The sequence below is a fragment of the Sander vitreus genome, chromosome 2 (assembly GCF_031162955.1).
Source record: "Sander vitreus isolate 19-12246 chromosome 2, sanVit1, whole genome shotgun sequence".
In the NCBI taxonomy this organism is placed as follows: Eukaryota; Metazoa; Chordata; class Actinopteri; order Perciformes; family Percidae; genus Sander; species Sander vitreus.
The window spans coordinates 23,664,640-23,683,334 of record NC_135856.1 but is presented as its reverse complement, the minus strand read 5'-3'; the positions used below and the strand labels follow the sequence as shown (position 1 = coordinate 23,683,334).

At 42.1% G+C, this 18,695-nt stretch overlaps 1 protein-coding gene across 2 annotated transcripts in view; it reads left to right on the top strand.

Annotated features, from left to right (window-relative positions):
- bnc2 (basonuclin zinc finger protein 2) overlaps positions 1-18,695 on the top strand; it is a 168,334-nt gene that overhangs the window by 104,516 nt on the left and 45,123 nt on the right. For both annotated transcript variants that reach the window (XM_078261934.1, XM_078261944.1), the window contains exon 3: positions 16,979-17,081. In XM_078261934.1, the coding sequence (XP_078118060.1) occupies positions 16,979-17,081 (103 nt within the window). The remainder of the gene's footprint in view (positions 1-16,978; positions 17,082-18,695) is intronic.

Genomic DNA, 18,695 nt, shown 5'->3' with positions numbered 1-18,695 from the left:
AAACTTGGGGACAGGTGACCAAAGTGAAGCAGGCCATTCCTTGCATTCCAAGTTTTTGCGAGTAAACATGTCACTTTCACCTCTCATAAATCCAGCAGGAAAAAAAAACAGGTCAAGACTCTCACTGGTGTCAACAGGTATGATGAAACGAGGGAGCATCAAGGTAAGATATATTGACAATGCTACTTTTTTTCTTTGTGTGCTTAGCTAAGAGAGGGCTTCACTGTACTCATTTCAACACCAACACTTGGAGTGTTCTCAGCGGCTATCGAATATAGTTTTGAGTGCAAATGCCAGTATATTACACAGTAACTTCCATGTCATGAAACACATCCTGCCTTCATAATCAAAAACAAAGACAACACCAGGTTGAGTTAAAGTTACAGATAATAATCCAGGATGAAAAAGTTTATTCGGGACCAGAACTGGCACTCTTTTTGTAGAAAGAAATTTTTTTTGTTCCATTATATTGGTTGTGAGAATGAGCAAAAGTGTATTGTCGGCTTACCTATTCAGAGGCAGCAGATGTTTTGAAATAGAGAGTTTGGAAGAGAGAGGAATAAAAACACTAAAAGATTGGTGTTTGAGAACATAATCGTCTGAACACACAGCACAACTGCATTTCTTTTCATTTCCATCCTTGTGTGTCTCTGTGCTTTTTCTTTTTTGCCCTGGTCTATATATCCCACGTATTCCCCACTGCCTAGGCACATACTGGAAATGCCTGGTTAAGTGCTGTTCTGACATTAGCTGAGTGTAGTCACAGCATTTGGCCTGGGGACAAATGCTAGAAAGGCCCTATAAATATGGATGCCTCCCACCCCTCCTCTTTTCTCCCGCTCTCCCTGGGCTCCCTGATGAGTTTGCATGTGTCTGTGTGAGTCTGTGTCTGTGTGGCACACCATTTGCTCTGTCACACCATGTCCCCACTGTTTGTTTACTCACACTGACAGAGATACACTCGTTTGCCGTTGGTGCTCACCACCCACGCGTTCTAGCCAAGTGCCAAAGAGTTCGCTAATGCTCCAGCTCCTCCTGTAAATAATGCATCCGCGAATGCTAGGCAGCTAGCTAGAGCCACAGCCCCAGCTGTCTGAACCATTTCATAGGCTGATGAATCTGTTAGCCTGCGCGTCACTTTCAGTTTGCCTGTGTGTGCGTGTGTTATAGCGAGTGTCATTGTTACCTGCTGTTACATGGCAGAGCATCACACCCAGAGAGCTCATTGTTGCATTAAAATGGTCGAGCCAGGCATCTTCCTGTGTGCCCACCTCTGCCCCCGGCGCTGTGGGTGCCCAGGGCTGCACTGATGACAGCACGTGCGGAGCTGCACGGAGGGTCCCCGTGGGGAGGAAGTGGGCCATTAGTACAATCCTTGCCCCAGCGTTTTACTCCACTTCAGTACACATCACAGAGGGCCGCCCTCTCTCTAACTAGCTAACACATGCTAATTAATCTGGTGACAGAGCCAGGTCCTCCTTGCTTTGGGACCATATGTGTAGCTGCAGAGCAAAGCTGGCAAAGGACTGACACCGCTTCATTAAGTTTTCTTTAATACACTTCAAATAAATGAGGAATGTAGTACAGAAGCTAAGCGTTTTAGATTGATGGGATTAACCCTGTGGTTGATGGGGCCAGGGTGAGTCTTTTAAATACAATCTCTCTCAGAATTCAGTCTTACCTTAAAACTCACTGCTTCAAACGGGTATTTTACCTAAATAAACTGCTGTGCATTTCTGTGCGACTTTCCTTACCTTCCAGATGAGTGTGGCGTGCCGTCTGCTCTCCAACCAACTTGCCTTTTCCAGCAACGTCTTAATTTTCTGGAAACAAGAACAACCACAGCCTTAATGAAACTTAATGATGATAGCCATAACACAACAATAATCCAGTGGTCTGGAAAGCTAATCAATGTGTCTTCTCTCCTTCCCCTAATGACCTGTGAAAACAAAGCAATAAAAAGGCGGCATGTGTTTATTTTGGCTAAAGCAACAGGCTGATAAGAGCGTCTGGCTGATTAGCGACGAGCAAAGCCAAGACGGTCACGAAGATTAGGACACAGCACAAAGCTAATGTCGCCACGCGAGGTAAAGGTGCGTGCGTGTGCATTTCAGAAACTTTCCTCTCGATGGAAAGTTTGCTGGCCAATTTTCATTCCATATTTACTCTACCACAGTAGACTTGTTATCTATGTGTTCCTGTTTTATGTCCATACACTTTCCTGGTACTGTAACTCTATAGTCGGTGGTGGAAGTTTGTCATCCCAGTAGTGCGATGAGGAACATGTTTCCCTTGCCTTCTTTGTGAAGTGGCTGACCAGCGCAGCTCTCGTTTTAGCAGGGCTCTTGTCTTTTGGTCTCTGGCTGATTCCTCCCAGACTCTGGCCCTTCACCACAAATCATTGTGGTATGCTGTGCGCAGCTTTGGGACACAAATGTGGCCCCAAAACGGTGTGAAAGCATTGTTTCCTTAGAATCATCTTTTCCCTTTTTTCAGTAAGAAATAGAAAACCAGGGGATGTTTTATTTATTTTTTTAAAACAAGCTTGTGATTTCCAGTTTCTTTTCAGTATGAGGGAAAGTGTTAGTTTGAGTGACTGCTTTTAATTTGTTAAGTACAGATAGGGGGGAGAAGGAAAAATAATATTTTGCTTTCAAGGTGTAGAAGGAATTATAAAAAAGCAAAAAAAGGGGAAAAGGAAAAGAATAGATCACACACAAGCACACTCTTTTCAGCGATTTCGATCAGCAGCAGTAACATTTCTTGTCACCACATTATAGTTCATTATCGGCATCTTGTCACTACAAATAAGGACCAGTCAGTACATAATTTACATCGGTTGAAATCACGATATGTACAGTATGTGCTACACAAACACACAGAGGAAAAGACCACTTTTACATCGTTCTCTTGGGGTCCAAACCAAATATAAGTCATGCATATTTTATTACGATACCCAGCGTTTCTGAAACTCTCAGAATTAAAATGATCCAACAAGTTCTGTAATAAATGTATTTCTTATTCCCTTGCCAGATCATATGAATACCTAAACACACAACACATTTCACATGACAACATGGGAGATCAGTGTCAGGTGGATTACATGGAATGATGGGGTAATGTGTCTTTTTTTCCTGCTTGCTGGAGAGCCTGGTGTCCTGATTAAAAATTTCAGCTCCACTGCCTTTCTAATTAATTAGCGAGGCCACTCAGAGGAGCGCTGTGGACCAATTAGTCTCTAGCAAGCCGATGATGCCTATCGCTACAGCATCACTGTACAGCTGTCGCTCCCCACTCCAAGGACGGCTGGGGATGGACCCTCAGGTGCTCACACAGGTTCAAACAGCAGCGTGCGTGCATGCATGCACACTTCATCAGATGCGAGCATACACACAGCATAATAATAATAGTAATAATTATAATAGAAAAGAAGAGATGTACACAATGTACACATACAGACACACTCATAAACACAAGGTCATAAACATATTTCCAGACTGAGCTAATCTTTTCATTAAATAAAAACGATCATAAACATGTGTTCCAGTGTTCTGAGCCTGGATTAAATAGAAACAGCTCTTGTAATGACTCAGTGAGTCTAAAGGAATCCGTCAATGGAGTTTGGCTGCAGACAATGATGGAAGAACTAGTAATCAACCAACAGAAAATTAATCTACAACAATGTTGACGCTTAAATAATCATTTAAGTAATATTATAAGTGAAAATACCAAAATGTTCTGGTTACAGCTTCTCAAATCAGTTTTCTCCCTAAATACGTTGGAACTTTTTGGATTTTCGATTGTTGACCAGACGAAATAAGAATTTTTAAGACATCACTTTCAGTTTTGCCATATTTGGTTGGGAATCTGACATATTTTTTTTATTTAAGAAATTAAACAATCAATGCATCATTGGGAAAAAAATGCGTTCAAAAATCACTGCAGTAATAATACTGCAAATTCCAATCATCTTGTGCCAACTACAAATTGCACCTTTATTTAAAGATACTTTCAGGCAATGCAGCTGGAAAACATGCATCTAAAGGGAACAAAGATATTGCTAAGATCAACAGTTTAAGTTCTTCTGTTTGCCACGTTAAGTTAACTGTGGGATAAGGACGTATACACAATGAATTTTCTACAGTAGTTGACATTGCATTGCTTTGAAAGTCAGGACAAAAGCCACCTGAAGACACTGAAGCGGCACCTCTTTTATCCTGATAGATCAAGAACAAAAGCAGATGAAATGAGGTGGGCCTGTATCCGTTTCTTAGGTCTTGATGGTGAATTCATCCTGCATGTTGACCACAGGGCTGGGTGGGGAGGTTGGAGGGAGGGGAGGTGTCTGCATTTCTTTGGAGTGGTGGCAGAGTTTGCTGACTTTGTGAGAACGGACTAGTTATAAGACCGAGGAAGCTCATTTCCACTTCAAGGGGTCGTCTGAAACATGGCATCAGCAGGCCTCTCTGTTAGCTCTTGCTCACTGCACACTCGCACGTGTGTGTGTGCACAAATGCATGTGCGCGAATGTACACACACACACACTCACATCATCTGATCGTCTCACATTCACATATATTCATAATGCATCCCCATCGCCTCTTCTCCCAATGTCTAATGTTTACTCATACTTGAGGAAAATGCGCTGATACAGTTTTTCTTCAAGACTGAAAAACAGCCAAAAGCTAAAAAAAAAAAAGAAGTGGAACTTCAAAGCCCCCGATGGTGGTGGGTACACATTAATGAACACATTTCACACACAGACAACCACATAACGGCCTGCAAATAATTGACTTTCTCTTACAAGTTTAATTACAAAATGGAGCGCGGATTGGCACGTTGGAGCATAAGAAATGTGTGCGTGTGTGTGTTTGCACAGCGCAGGCACAGTCAATACTGTAGTGGCTGATTAGTATGAGAAGAGGGGATGAATATTGGAGAAGGGCTCTCAAGAGCCACCCATGAAACATGGAGAGGCTGTCAAAGCATTTTGTTCCCATCTCGTTCATTAGATCTAACTCAGGCTAGTGGACGCTCAGAGTGTTTTTAAGGGCATTCACAATCTCACACACACACACACACACACACGCACAGACAAAAAAACAACACTGTTGGAAACAGTTGTAGATATATTAGATCGGCGTGTCTGACATTTTGTCGACATAAGTAATTAATTTAGCCTTTCTTTTGGGAAAGTCCAAAGAGCCCAATTAACATGGCTAATATTGCTGCATCGTGTAAAAACATATTTTTTTAATACAGAGGGAATATTCAAATGACTTGCCTTCATTATTCAAATGTATAAGCAAAGTCATCACTGGGGAAAGAGACAAGATGGGATTTACACTCCCAGGAACAAGAAAATGATAATCAATCTTTTATTTCTGCAAAGCGATCAAATAAACAGCATATGTGCTTTCCCTTTATCCTGGTTATATGTGTCATCTGAAATCTGAGGGGTTCTTACATTTATCCTCATTATTTTTCACTAGAAATTTAGAGGCTTATTTCTTTTATATATATATTAACTAAGTGAAATCTTGCTGTGATAATTGTTATTAATTTGAAACCGAACAGATTTGGATATCTTGACAGCATGTTAGCATGACCCTAGAAGCAGTTTGGTATTTAAATGAAATTATACAGTAAGTCAAGGCTTTAAAGAAGGTGGATTTTTGACTTTTACAGTTGGTCCAGTACACATGCTCAGACAGGAAGGCCAGGCCAAGACGCACTCAGTTGCCAAATCCCACGGATTTGTAAGCAACACCCTGCAGGAATGGAATCAGACAAACAATATTCTTAATTTAGAGAGTGAAAATTTAAAAGGTCAGAGGCAGGAGTGAGGGACGTTTCATAGTTTATTTGATTCTGTTTTTATAGATTGATATTGTGGTACTGTGTTTTCTATTTTCACGGCCTGTTCAGGTATTTGTTTTCTAGCGAACTCAGGGGCCCCACTACTGCAAGGCCCGGGCTCCTGGCTCTACTCTCCCACTAGTATAGCTATAACAAAGTCAATATTACAAAGAGGTAACACATGTCGAGGTATGCTTCAGGCCTGCCCTGGTGCTGTGATCCTGGATTGGGACATGCAAACACACACACACACACACACGCACGCACGCACGCACGCACACACACACACACACACACACACACACACACACACACACACACACACACACACACACTCAAACACACACTGTGTAAAAGAATGCATGCCTTCAATAGTAGGCTGCCTACCTTCATGAAGAAAAATGTATGCCATTTTTTTCATCTCTTTGCAAATTTGTTCTCTGGTTGAAGCTGGTATTTTGGCTTTCACACATGTGAAATTGTTCATGTGTGTGTGTGGGAGTGTGTGTGTGTGAACTTCTCCTACACAGTGTTATGTGTGAGTAGTTGTTGGTGTCTGCGCATTCACATACATTTTAAGTGTGTGTGTGTGTGTGTGTGTGTGTGTGTGTGTGTGTGTGTGTGTGTGTGTGTGTGTGTGTGTGTGTGTGTGTGTGTGTGAGGGCCAGTTTGTTTTGTTTTTCCCTTACTTCAGCACATCTGAGAGAGCTTTTCTGGAACTCCTGAGCCCTGTCCAAACAAAGATGGCCGTATGTGAGGGATTGAGGGGAGGTGGATCAGGGCGTGCGTGCATCTGTGTGTGAGTGTGTCTATGTGTGTGTGTGTTTGTGATTTTTCAAGTAAGCTGGGACCAGAAGGGCCTTGCGAAAAACCGTGAGGAGGAAAAGAAAACCGAGCCCCTGAGAAAGGCAGCTGGAAACACGGAGTCTTGCGGTCTTTCTCCCCCTCATCCCCCACCTCTCTCTCCCTGGTCCAGCTGCACTCAGATGTGTCTGCCTTGTCCCCCTCTGAATCCCCCACCACCCACCCACCCTTGCACTCCCAAGCTCAATGCCACTGCCAAGAAGGGAGAGAAAGAGGGAGAGTGAGGGAGAGTGTCGCAGCTGGTAATACTTACTGGCCATTTTACCGCGGTAAAGGCATGAGATTCATTAGGCAAGGGCCCGCGTGTTTTGTGCAGAGTACCGGCCGTGTTATTGTTAGGATGTGGTAAAATTATAAATATGGAGGGGTGAGGGGATTTGGGGGTGCAGGAATCTAAGTGGAAGGGTTGGAGAGGAGCGAGAGAGCAAGTTGGTGGGGTTGGGGGGGTGAGGAAAACATGCCACTCATTAACTCCTCTGCCACAGTCTTGTTTCTTATGATTGGGTGGCAATAAAAAAGTCTGTCACAATTTGTCAAAGTTAATGACTCAATGGCACACCAGCACTCACGCGCTGGAAGACACGCTAACATATGTCGAATTAGTCAATAGCTTTATAATTGCAGAAATAAGGATTCCAGCTTTCACCAAATGAAGCGGACTTAGAGGGTCCTGAGAGGGAATTTGCAATTTGGGTAGGTCGATTGCAGAATGGCAATCACCAAGGCTTGGCACTGCTTTCCTCACACAACTGTGAGTTTCTTTTTTTTGTGCTTTATTTCTTTCCTCCTTCCAGCCAATTTGAGCCGCTCTGTCTTCTTTGTGACCTGTGACTCTGGAACAGCGTCGAGCCTCCATTTCAGCCATGCCTATCTGTGAACTTTGTAAGACTGATAATGACTATGACACTCAGATGGACTTTCCTTTGGTTTTCCGTCTCCCTCCCTCTCTCGTTGTCACACAACACACACACACACACACACACACACACACACACACACACACACACACACACACACACACACACACACACACACACACACACACACACACACACACACAGGTCCAAAGACACTCCTCACTCATTGTGTGGCTTTGGGAGTGACAAACTTGTCATTGCAGTAATTTAGCCATTGGTTAAACACTCTCTCTTCCTCCCCTCTCTCTGTGTGTATTTCTGCCTTGAGTCCTATTTTCTGTGTCATTTGCAGACTGAGACTGTAAATACTAATAAATGTTTCAGCTTTTTCTTGGAGTGTTGTATCTAAAGCGGGAACTACGTGATCAGGAGCAGTCTTCTCACTATGCTGGCTGAGGTAAATGATTGCACAAATCTGTACATAACAACAACCTGGGCATTGACTTTTATTTCTTCTTGTTGCTCTGCCACTTTTGGTGATATTTTATAATGTCAGTGGATGTAGCACATGCTTGCAAATAATCCAAATAGAGCAATTATTCATGGTTCAGCATAGCTTATACATAGTTTTGTATTTCCACAGCTGTTGGGTGTGCAGGCCCAGGTGTTTACAAGTAAACCACCATGCTGACACACTGTTTGAACAAAACTCTGAGGAAAGAAACAAATATTATTGCCCGGTCGTGTGTCTTGAAAACCAGCCAATCTGTCTACAGTAGTGTTCGGTTTAGTTGAAAAAACACATAATTTGGAGATTGCTTACACACAATTAGTGCAGCCCTTTTTACATTAAAAATGGTCAAAGAAAATAAAGAGCTATTGGCGAGATCATATCTAGGAAATCTTCCAAGATTTCTCTGGCTGCAAGCTGGTTTGAGAAGGGGAATTCACTGAGTGTGGGTGTTTGTGTGTGTGTGTGCACATGTTTGCATGAGAGGGAATGTGGGAGAGTGTGTGGGTGCTTGTATGTGTGTAGTTCAGGAGGTAGAGTCCCACCCTGTAGGCTAGTGTGATGACTAAATGTCAATTTGGGGGAGTCTCAGCAGTGTTGGCCTTCTGTCGTCACGCTGCTGTCAAGCCTGTACCGTGTGTGTGTACCGTCGCCCACGCCAACCAATGATCGCCATGGAGATGTCCCCTCTCAGAGAGGGGTCGGCAATATGTCTGGGCTCTGACTAATACTTTCTGTTTGTGTTAGGGTGTAGATGGGGAGGGAAGTAAAGAGCAGGCGATGTTGGTCATCTTCTCTCCCCTCTCCATTTCCACCACTCCTCACATTTCTTCGGTCCCCTTCCCTTTCACTCTCTCTTTTCATGTGTCTGGTCGCACTGTGTGGTCATGTCACTCCCTTAAGTCTCCAGGCAGAAACCTAGCATGTTGTTGCAGTGCTGGGCCTTACAGTGATATTTGCATTTGGCGTGGGGGCGATTAGTGGGTCAGCGAGTGCAGGTGTCAAGTGTGACAGGGAGTTATTATCTGTCCTTATCTGGCGAGGTCGCTCCCTCTGATAGGCTGAAGGTCAGAGCAGTTCTCAGATATATTGATGACAATGGTCTCATTTATTTCCTTTCCTTTCCTGTCCACACAATGGCCAGTGATAAGGAAGTGTGTCTCTGAACAATGAGCCCAACAACTTGCAGAGTGATTTCTGCCTTTATTGCTAGAGCAATTAGTCCACCAACACAACATTATTTGACAATTTGGATTATTGATTCATCGTTAAAATCATTTATCAAGCAAAAATAACATTGCAATTAGCAATAAGCATTTTTCAGGATTGTCTTTGTTTTATAGCAATGTGAATTTAATATGTTTGGTTTTTAGAGTTTTGGGTGGAACCAAAAAAAGGATCTTTTACATTTGGTTATTAAGAATTATGACCAACATATGTACTGAGCCAACATATGTACTTAGCAGGTACATAGTTGAAAAAAAAAAGTCCTCTCTGGTGAACAAACTATGAACCTGAAACATATTTTGGGAATTTCTGTACAGCAATCTATTATTTACTGGCCGACATACTGTATATGTTGACACTGATATGAGCTAAAAACGGTCGCTGACATTGGTCGCATCAGCATAATTTATTTAGCTATTTAGTTGAACAGTAACGCCAACACAGTATTTCAATTGGTCTTATAAAATGTGTATATAAACAAAATTTGGGTCATATACAAGGATTTTTGGACATCTAGCCTGACATCTTTTGCACAGCGTTTCCTCAACCTTCCTACCTCCCCTCATCAGCTTTCCTCTGCCTCCTTCACCTTTTTCCCCACCTTTCCGATACACCAGCATGCCTGACCCCCCCCCGTCAAACTCACCCCCGCTACTCCCTTGCTAACTCACTTCTTTCTTTTTGCCAACTTTACGTTCGATCTCTCTCTCCCTCCATCCCCTCCCTGTTTCCCCTAGCACCCTTCTTTGAACCTGCCCTTGTGTCTGTGGACCCAGAGGTCTGTCACTGGGCAGATGGTTTGATCTCTGGCTGGGGAAATGCTTTGAGCAGAGCTGAGAAGGGGCCAGGGGCCTGGACTGGGGGCCTCTGCCTGGACCTGCTGTCTACACAAAAGATGGGAGAAACTGCTGCTCCCTTGATGCTTGGGTATTTGAACTGACAGTGTAGTCCAGTGTTAACAGTGTGGCACAGCTCTCTATCTATACAGGCTGCACTGACAGAGAGCATGGCATATGATAGCGAGATCACAGGGTTATGTTTCTGGTCCAGTATTGTGATATTATACTCCATCTCCTTTTCTGTTTCACAATATCAAAGCCAGCTGGGTCCTTTTTCCGTCCACTTCATAAACAAGCATGACTGTCCTGAAGTACACGCACGGCTATTTATCATGCGGGTGAGTCAGACTTAAGGTTTCGTCATTGATCTGATTTGAAATGTTTTGGGGTGGTGCTCATGATGGGGAGATTTACTTTCTGCGACTGTGTCAAAACCACACAAAAGAAGCAGGAATGTTGGATAAAGACATTTTGCTAGTTTGATTGTGGAGTAATAACATGGGTGTTGTGGGTGTCTGTGTATGTGAAGGAGTGCAGAGCGTGAGTCATATCTGACAGCTGACAAACAAAAAAGACAGGACTGGACCTCCGGTCGAAGTTGAAACTGGATGTCATCTGGAATGACAGATATCATCACTCACAATTCAGTTGTTTAGATTGCCAGATATGAACTTTAGATGTACTGTATGTTCCTGATTAGTGATTCCTATCAATGAAGACTGTATTGCAATTCCATTACTAGCGGGCAGCAGTACAACATTTTGCATGTGTTCACAAAAGGTAGAAGAAAGGATTTGATATGTCATATAGCACCACAAAGGGCTAGAAACTGTAAAAACAGTGAGTCCTGCAGGCGTGAAATTATGACCCTTTCATTTATTAAATCAGCTGGACCTAACTTTGCAACATCGAGACAAGACTGAGAGGCACTGCCAAGCATCTGAAACTTATGTTTCACAGACACAATACGTTCACAGATGAATATTATTGTTCCCCAGCCTTTGTTAAATGTTTATTTACATGGTCACTTCATTTCCAAACGTCATTTTCAAATTTGGCCCAATAATAGTCTAAGTAATTTACAGTAAATTACTAACATTCCTATAAAAAGCGCTAAATCTAAACACCGTAATAACTTGTTGTATACATTTTATAAGCCCTGTGACACATTTACTGATTGATAATGAATCTCAAAATCTGTCTAGTCACAAAAAGCATTAATTAAGGGTGCGTGCAAGCAACAGACATTGCTGCTTCTATTTGTTTGACTTAAAGAAAGGAGAAAAAAAGGAAGAAAAGACAGGGGTCCCAGGTCTCCACATGAATACATGAAAACACATGCTTCTCTTCTCCTTCTGTAATCCACCGGGGACTCACGCCCCATTTGGTTCCCATTAGCATAGCTCTGGTCGCTCTGCCCCGTGTCAAAGCCCAGACGCACAGCTGCACAAAGGACAGGGACCTCTGGCTCTGTGACTGCCAGCCGCTGGGCTCAAAACCAGAACTGACAGGGAGGATGGGCCTTCCACTGTGGGGATTTCAGAGGGATACTAGTCTTTTCTGTTTCCCCCTGTACAGTATAACAGTTTTACACTGAAGTCAGTGATTAATTGTTGTTTATTTTGTAGCACTTTGTAAGGCAAGAAAGCTCTTTTTCAAGTCAAATCCAATGTATAAAATCCAACAAGCAAAAATTAGCCTTGGCATGAGGTATTTGCTCCCCTGTATTTTGTGGCGTGCTGTGTCTGACTACAAAGACTTTCCTTATTCAGCATGCTTTATTTGTCACCTGTTTCCAATATGGACATTGTGAAGTCCTGATCTATCTGACGGAGCCAGGCCCTCGTTTTATGACACGCAAAGCTGCTGTGCCTCTTTTCCGACACACGTTGGCTGCACATTTCTGGCAGGAAATTGACAGCATTTCAGCAGCTAACTCATGGATGAGATAATATCTTGTGGGTGGAAGAGAGGACAAGATGCTCCCAGTGTTTTACAGTGACCCTAAGCAGAGACAAATTTAAATCTGAAGCTGCTGCTGCAAAGAGAAGGCACACACAGGGTTTTCATTTAAATCTCGGCTTAGCTTAACTCACCAAACAAGGAATGTGGTTTGTGGCTGTGTGTTGAACATGGTAAAGGTTTCAATTAAAGTAGGAGGAACAATACACAGCCAGCATCTAGCAGCTGTCTGGGTTGGCTTTCCATTGTACGCTGTCAAGGGAGTATAGAGAGGCTGAAAGGGACTAGTGGTGTTTTTGGTGGCATATTGTTACAATGTCAACCTTAAAATATGACAGGATAGTAAAACAGTCGTATCAAATAGTATATTAGGATCACCATCAGTTGTATGGTTTCATAGGACTTGTAATGGCCAAGGCTCTGTCTTAGTTGACCTCTACATATGCTGCTTAGATAAGGGATGGACTCATTTGCATGTGCCGGCATTAATTCTCGGCCATGTTGCCTGTCTCTCCCAGTCTGTTTAAAATCCTCTTTGGACCTGACTACAAGAGTCCAGGCTGAAGCCATCTTGTTCTGTAGCTCCTCTTTCCTGCAGTTCTTCAGTCCATCTGTCCCACTAACAGTCTTTTAATTGAGAGTCCTCCCCAGTTTGATGCTGGCCATTGCCGACTGTCAGTGTTTATACAATTGGGCTGGGACAGGGATTGCGAGCCAAGCAAAACATCCATGAAACATCAAGCCTCCAGCTAAACAAAACCCAGCAGTGAGACACACACACACACACACACACACACACACACACACACACACACACACTTGAGCCAGATAAGGGCCGAAAATGATGCTTTCTGAACGCAGCTAGGTTAAGTTGTTGACCACAGCGGTAACACAGCAGCTGTGTGAGAGTGTTGACTGTTGTCTGGATCTAATTGCTTCAGCATTGTGGGATTTTCTTCCCTTGCTAAGAGTTTTCACTTTTTTAGCCGCTCATTTTTTTTAGTGATTTACGAAGTCTCACACACACACTCGCTCACACACACCCCTCTGTCCTTTGCCTCACCGTCGTCCTCTTTAGTTGTGAGCCAAAGAGGAAACCCTGGCGAGACACTAGCACAGTGACTAATGCTGTGTATCTGGCCAGGCCTCAGATAACACATCCTCCTCCCCCGCCTGCTGTGACAAATATGTGCGAGTGTAGCGGTGGGATCCGGGCCCAAGCTTGTCCCTGACCCAGCCCAGGCCAGACTCAGGTTAAACCACGGCCAAATGCAACCCAGAGCCATGCTGGCCACAGAAGCAGAGTTTTGAGTACGTGAGAATCATGAGAAGAAGTCTTTATGAGTTTGTCTTTCTTGTTTCCTCTGACAAGCCACACGCGCAGACAAACTCACATCCTTGATGATGTTGCTTTTGATGGCCATCTTTGACACATCCGTCTGCTGCCTTTCCTACAAAATTCTGTAATCAGTCGTTAATCTTTCATCTTATTGCGTATAATCAAGTTTGATGCCGTCATATCACAAACATCTCATGTGTTACTCGTCTCTTACAAGTTCCTTACTGAATGTGGAACAATGCACAAATGAATATAACAGGCACAGTACATCCTCTCCCTTCCCTTTTCTCCCGTCAATGCCTCCTCAGTTGAGGGGGCTTGCTGCTTTAATGCTTCTTAATGCTGCTGTCTGCTTAATGGGCCAGATATGAGAGGTGCTGCTAGCCAGCGTAATAAGTCAGTGATTAGAGAGCGCCTTGTCACAGCAGCAGCCCCGCAGACAGTGGCACACTCTAATTGCCGTATTAGACGCCCCTTAACTATCTTGTCAGCTGTCAGACCCCAGCTCGTAAACAGCAGAGGTGCATTTGATATTTCCAATTGTTTATTTCCGTCTGCTGCTGCTAGTGCTGCCGCACGCAGAGGTAATTGGAAAAGGATTGTGTTGTGTGACATCACTGTGCTAAATTTGGGTACTTGAAATTAGAGTTTGCAAAATCTTTACGTAAGGAGAGTAAAAAAAGCGAAAATCATCTTACATGGAATCGTACAGAAAATTTAAGTTGGGGTTAAAAACAAAGAAGTGGACAAAAGTGGCCAGTGTGAAACACAATTAGGGCAGCAATTTAAGAATATTTAATCTGCTGATTATTTGTACAATTAATAGAACTATTTCTGGTCTAGAAAATGTCAGTAATAAATACTGTCTTTATATTCCAAAATATTGCACATGTTGTCAGAACCAACATTCTGATAGTAACTATTCACATTTGAAAAGTTGAAACCAATGAACTTTTGGCATATTTGCTTAAAAATAACTTCCAACAATAAATAGATTATCAAAATTGTTGCTTATTAAGTTTCCATTAACTAGATTGTTAAATAACTAATTCTTTCAACTCTATCTAACATTATTGAAATGTAGATTTTTTTTTTTAGATAGCAGTGTAACCGCAGTTTTATGACAATTTAAGTTAAATATAGATTTTTTTGGAGAAGAAGATATTACAGATGCATCAATAACCATGAATTAAGATCTTGTGACAAGATTGTAGGCTACGTTGTGGGTATCTTACTGTACATTGTGACGACATACAGAAGGAACTGCATGTGAATGTGAAGAACAGCATTAAAAAAACGCTTTCTGAGTCTATCCTGTATCTGAAAGGTCACAGGGCATCGACGGTCAATGAATGTTCATGTATGCTGCCTAAGTGTCCTTGAGGGGAATGCTGAACTCACTTATTGCACAGTGCTCTGGATAAGAACGTCAGCTCAGTACATAATGTATGTACACTCCTGACACATGGTGTATAATCCTCACACACGGTGAGGATTGCCATGCCTGTACCTGCAGAGCTTAAAAATGGTGTAAAGTCAAATAATCTCTGTCTCCTGTCTCATCTTGTGTCAAACAGCGAGGTGACACGGTTAGAAGTGGTGTAATTTTGTGTTTAATCTCGGATTAGCCCATGTTCACTTTGACACCTCGAGTTACTAATCTGGTGTACGACACTTTAGGGCGAGCAAGGGGGAGGGGGATTGTGATAGATTTCATGGTCCCTTAGTAGATTAAGAGTGAGCGAAGTTTTATATCCTGAATTACAGGATATTGGTCAATTCCACAGACTTGTTCATGTTATTTCCTCCATTTAAACACCCAAACATGCACTTCAATGCTGGTGCACGTAAGTAAAGAGCACAAAAATCCTGTCATCAGTAATCGTGTGTTGACCTCAGCTGTGTGACCTGAAGGCTGATCTGTGCTGCTGATCCCTTTCTATCTGGAAGTGCTGATCGACTGTTTCTGACATTGTGAAATATAGTTTGTTGGCACAGACATGGACTCCAACCTACGACCCTTTGTGTGCATGTCTGTGTCACATTATTGTCACACTGTTGCCTTAGAAGAATAACAGCGAGACAACATGAGATAGCATATTTAGTATGGATTGTAAATTCATAAAGTTGATTGGGCTATGGTGTGAGGGAAAGCAGTTCCTTTGTCACCGTCTATGACAGACACCCACATGTATCTACAGATAGTGCCTTCACATTTTGATCTGTTTCCTCAGTACTGGATTAGGATTTTCCTGTCAAAATAAATAGGCAGCCACTCGCCTTGTACACTACATCCAATTTCCTGCCTTAAAGCATTTCTGAAATGCTTTGCTCTGTAATTTTTAGTCATTACTGATTTTCTTTCTAAACAGCCTAAATAATTAACACACTCAGTCATTCGGCCCTGACTCAACACCATATAGGCCTATGCCAAATGTAAAACACATTATCCTTATCAAGTGGAATTGCTGTTTATTTTACCAAGCTATTAACTTTTTTTGTTCTAACATCAGCAGCCACCATACTTACATTACATGTCAATGTTAAGGAAATACAATATTTGATTTAAAAAAAAAAATGTGTTTTAAGAGTGAAACAGTTCCAACTTTTTTGTCTTTCTCCAAGGTTTGCTGCACCAATCCTCCTACAGCTGCAGATTCCCTTTGAGGCAGTTTAGGTTGCAGAAGTGTTACTATCTTTATCCTTCCATTCATCTTGATAATGTAAAAAATGTCTGATAAACAAAGAGCTGCCAATGCTTATTAAGATTCATGTTTCTAATGCCTTTTTTCTCTTTTGACTTCTCTTTTATTGTCTTCTTGTTTCTCCATGTCAGTGAGAAATTTACAGCTTGCAGCTGTTGCACTCATTTGGTTGATAGAGCTGTGTTCATTTATGTGGATTTCTGTGTACATCATACGCTTTCTTCCCTGCTGTACATTCTCTTTATTGTTTGAAGAATGTGAAACATCTTACCGGATCAAATCACCTCCCTGCAAAAAGTATCTGGATTTTTGTTAGGAGTTTTTAATAGCCTTTTATGAAGGCTTAGGCAGACGATGCATTGTGCTGTACTGAGTTGCCCTCGTCAAGTCTGGACACTTAACCTCTCACTACTAAAAGCTTCCCGGGGTCAGACTAAGTGCAGCTCCAGTGTTGAGTAATGGAGCCTCAGTCAAAACAAGTTACACTTCTCTATTTTCAGGAAGGGAAGTAATTTCCCAGTTCTCATGAACTGGGAAATTACAGTAGGCAGATTCACACATTTAAATAAAATAGTAGTTGGGGAAATTTGGTGGATTAGAGTTATTGTTATTGTTTGTGGCAGTGGCTGCAACAGCTGATATACAAATACAATGATAACTGTATTTTTTATTAAGTAAGAGTTTGGACAAAGTAATCATTCGTGCTTCTTATTTGTATTTATGACAGTCTGCTATCTCAGTCCTTGCTTTGTCATCTTTCCTCTGTGCTCAAGCTGTGATTGACGTGTTTTTGCCTCTGTCCTGTGTCTCTGCAGGCCATTCGCTGCACACTGGTGAACTGCACATGTGAGTGTTTCCAGCCAGGGAAGATTCACCTACGAACATGTGACCATTGCAAACACGGCTGGGTAGCTCACGGTAAGTAAAGTTATTGTAAGGATGATGGTAAAAATGTACAAACCTATTTACTGATCATATAAAAAATCACTTCTGGTGCTGTGGAGAGAATAGAACTGCATATCTGTACTCTCTACTGTGTATAGAAAATTACAACACATGCATCTCACATATCTCGCAATTCTAATGTTTTTATTGTTACTGTATTTACTGCAGGCAGTAGCTTCTCTCTATCTGTGGCTGTGAATGTACTCAAATCCAAATGAAAAAACTTTGCTATTTTTGTTTGCTTCTGTATTTTCGTGTTGCTTTCAAAGTCTTGTTTTTGCACCTTTAGATAAAAAAAAAAGATAAAAAGAAAAGAAAAGAACACAACCACAAGACAGATAGAGAAGCGAGAGACCACACCTCATGAGTTTTTCATGCGGGTGTAAGTAAAAGGGAGAGGAGGCAAGAAAGTACAAAGAGAAGGAGGGAGAAAAAAAAAGAAAAAAGAAAACACCTGTTTGGCTTGTGTCCGCACAAGAGCGAGCCATGGGCCCTTCAGCGGATCGCACAGGACCCCATTGACTATTTTTTAATCTCTCCGTCTGAACTGTCAGGCGCCCATCTCTCCTCTCCCCCACTTTTCATTTCATGTCGGCATTGGCAGGGACTCTGACAAGTAGTTCTTCATTTTTTATTATGTTCGTGTCTGGCTGCACTGTGTTGTCAGGCAAAGCGCTCGTCAGCAGGAAAAAGCCGTCCCAGGATCAGAGAGAGACCCAACCAGGTGTCACCCAGACAGGCAGGGAAAGGGGGGGGGGGGGGGGAGGTATGAGGTAAGGGGAGAGAGAGGGATTGAGACAGAGATGAAGAAAGAGAGTCAACCAGGTGTCGCCCAGACAGTCAGAGAGGAGAAAGAGATGACTGAGGTTGCGATAGAGGGGGCAATAACAAAAACCCAACTTGCGCTCACAATGAAGCTTTACAAGTGATACGACTTTTCAACCACGCGTTTTGCCACTCAGGCAACATACAGACTACTTTGAAGTCTGTTGGGTCTTTATGCAGCTAAGAGACACTAAAGATACTACTCAATGCTGAGAAATGTGCTTCCACCTCCTCTACATGTTTTACGGGTAAAAAATACATTTAATTTATGTTGCCATATTCTCCCTAAACACACTACTGAACATCAGTCAAAGATAGAGTAAAGAACAGTCCTCTCTCTAGTAGATACATGGAAATATAACGTTATCACAAAGTATCAGGTCTTTATCTAGAAAAGTTAACATGATTTTAAGTAGGATTAATGCATTAATAATGCAGTAATTCACACATCTCTCTTTTTGTTATACAACCATTATTATAAAATGCATGATAACTAATTTAATGTATTTTGCTATAGTAGATTGAATATAAATATATATATATATGTATATATATATATATATATATATATATATATATATATATATATATATATATATATATATAAATACAGGAAATAGCCCACTTCATAGTACTTAAAACGTTTGAGCACTGCACCTGACTATGTATAGATATGAGATGAAATAAGGAATGCAACAAGAAATGCAAGTCCAGCCACAAACAGAAAGAATTCCGATTTCGCAGACGAAACAGGATGGATGT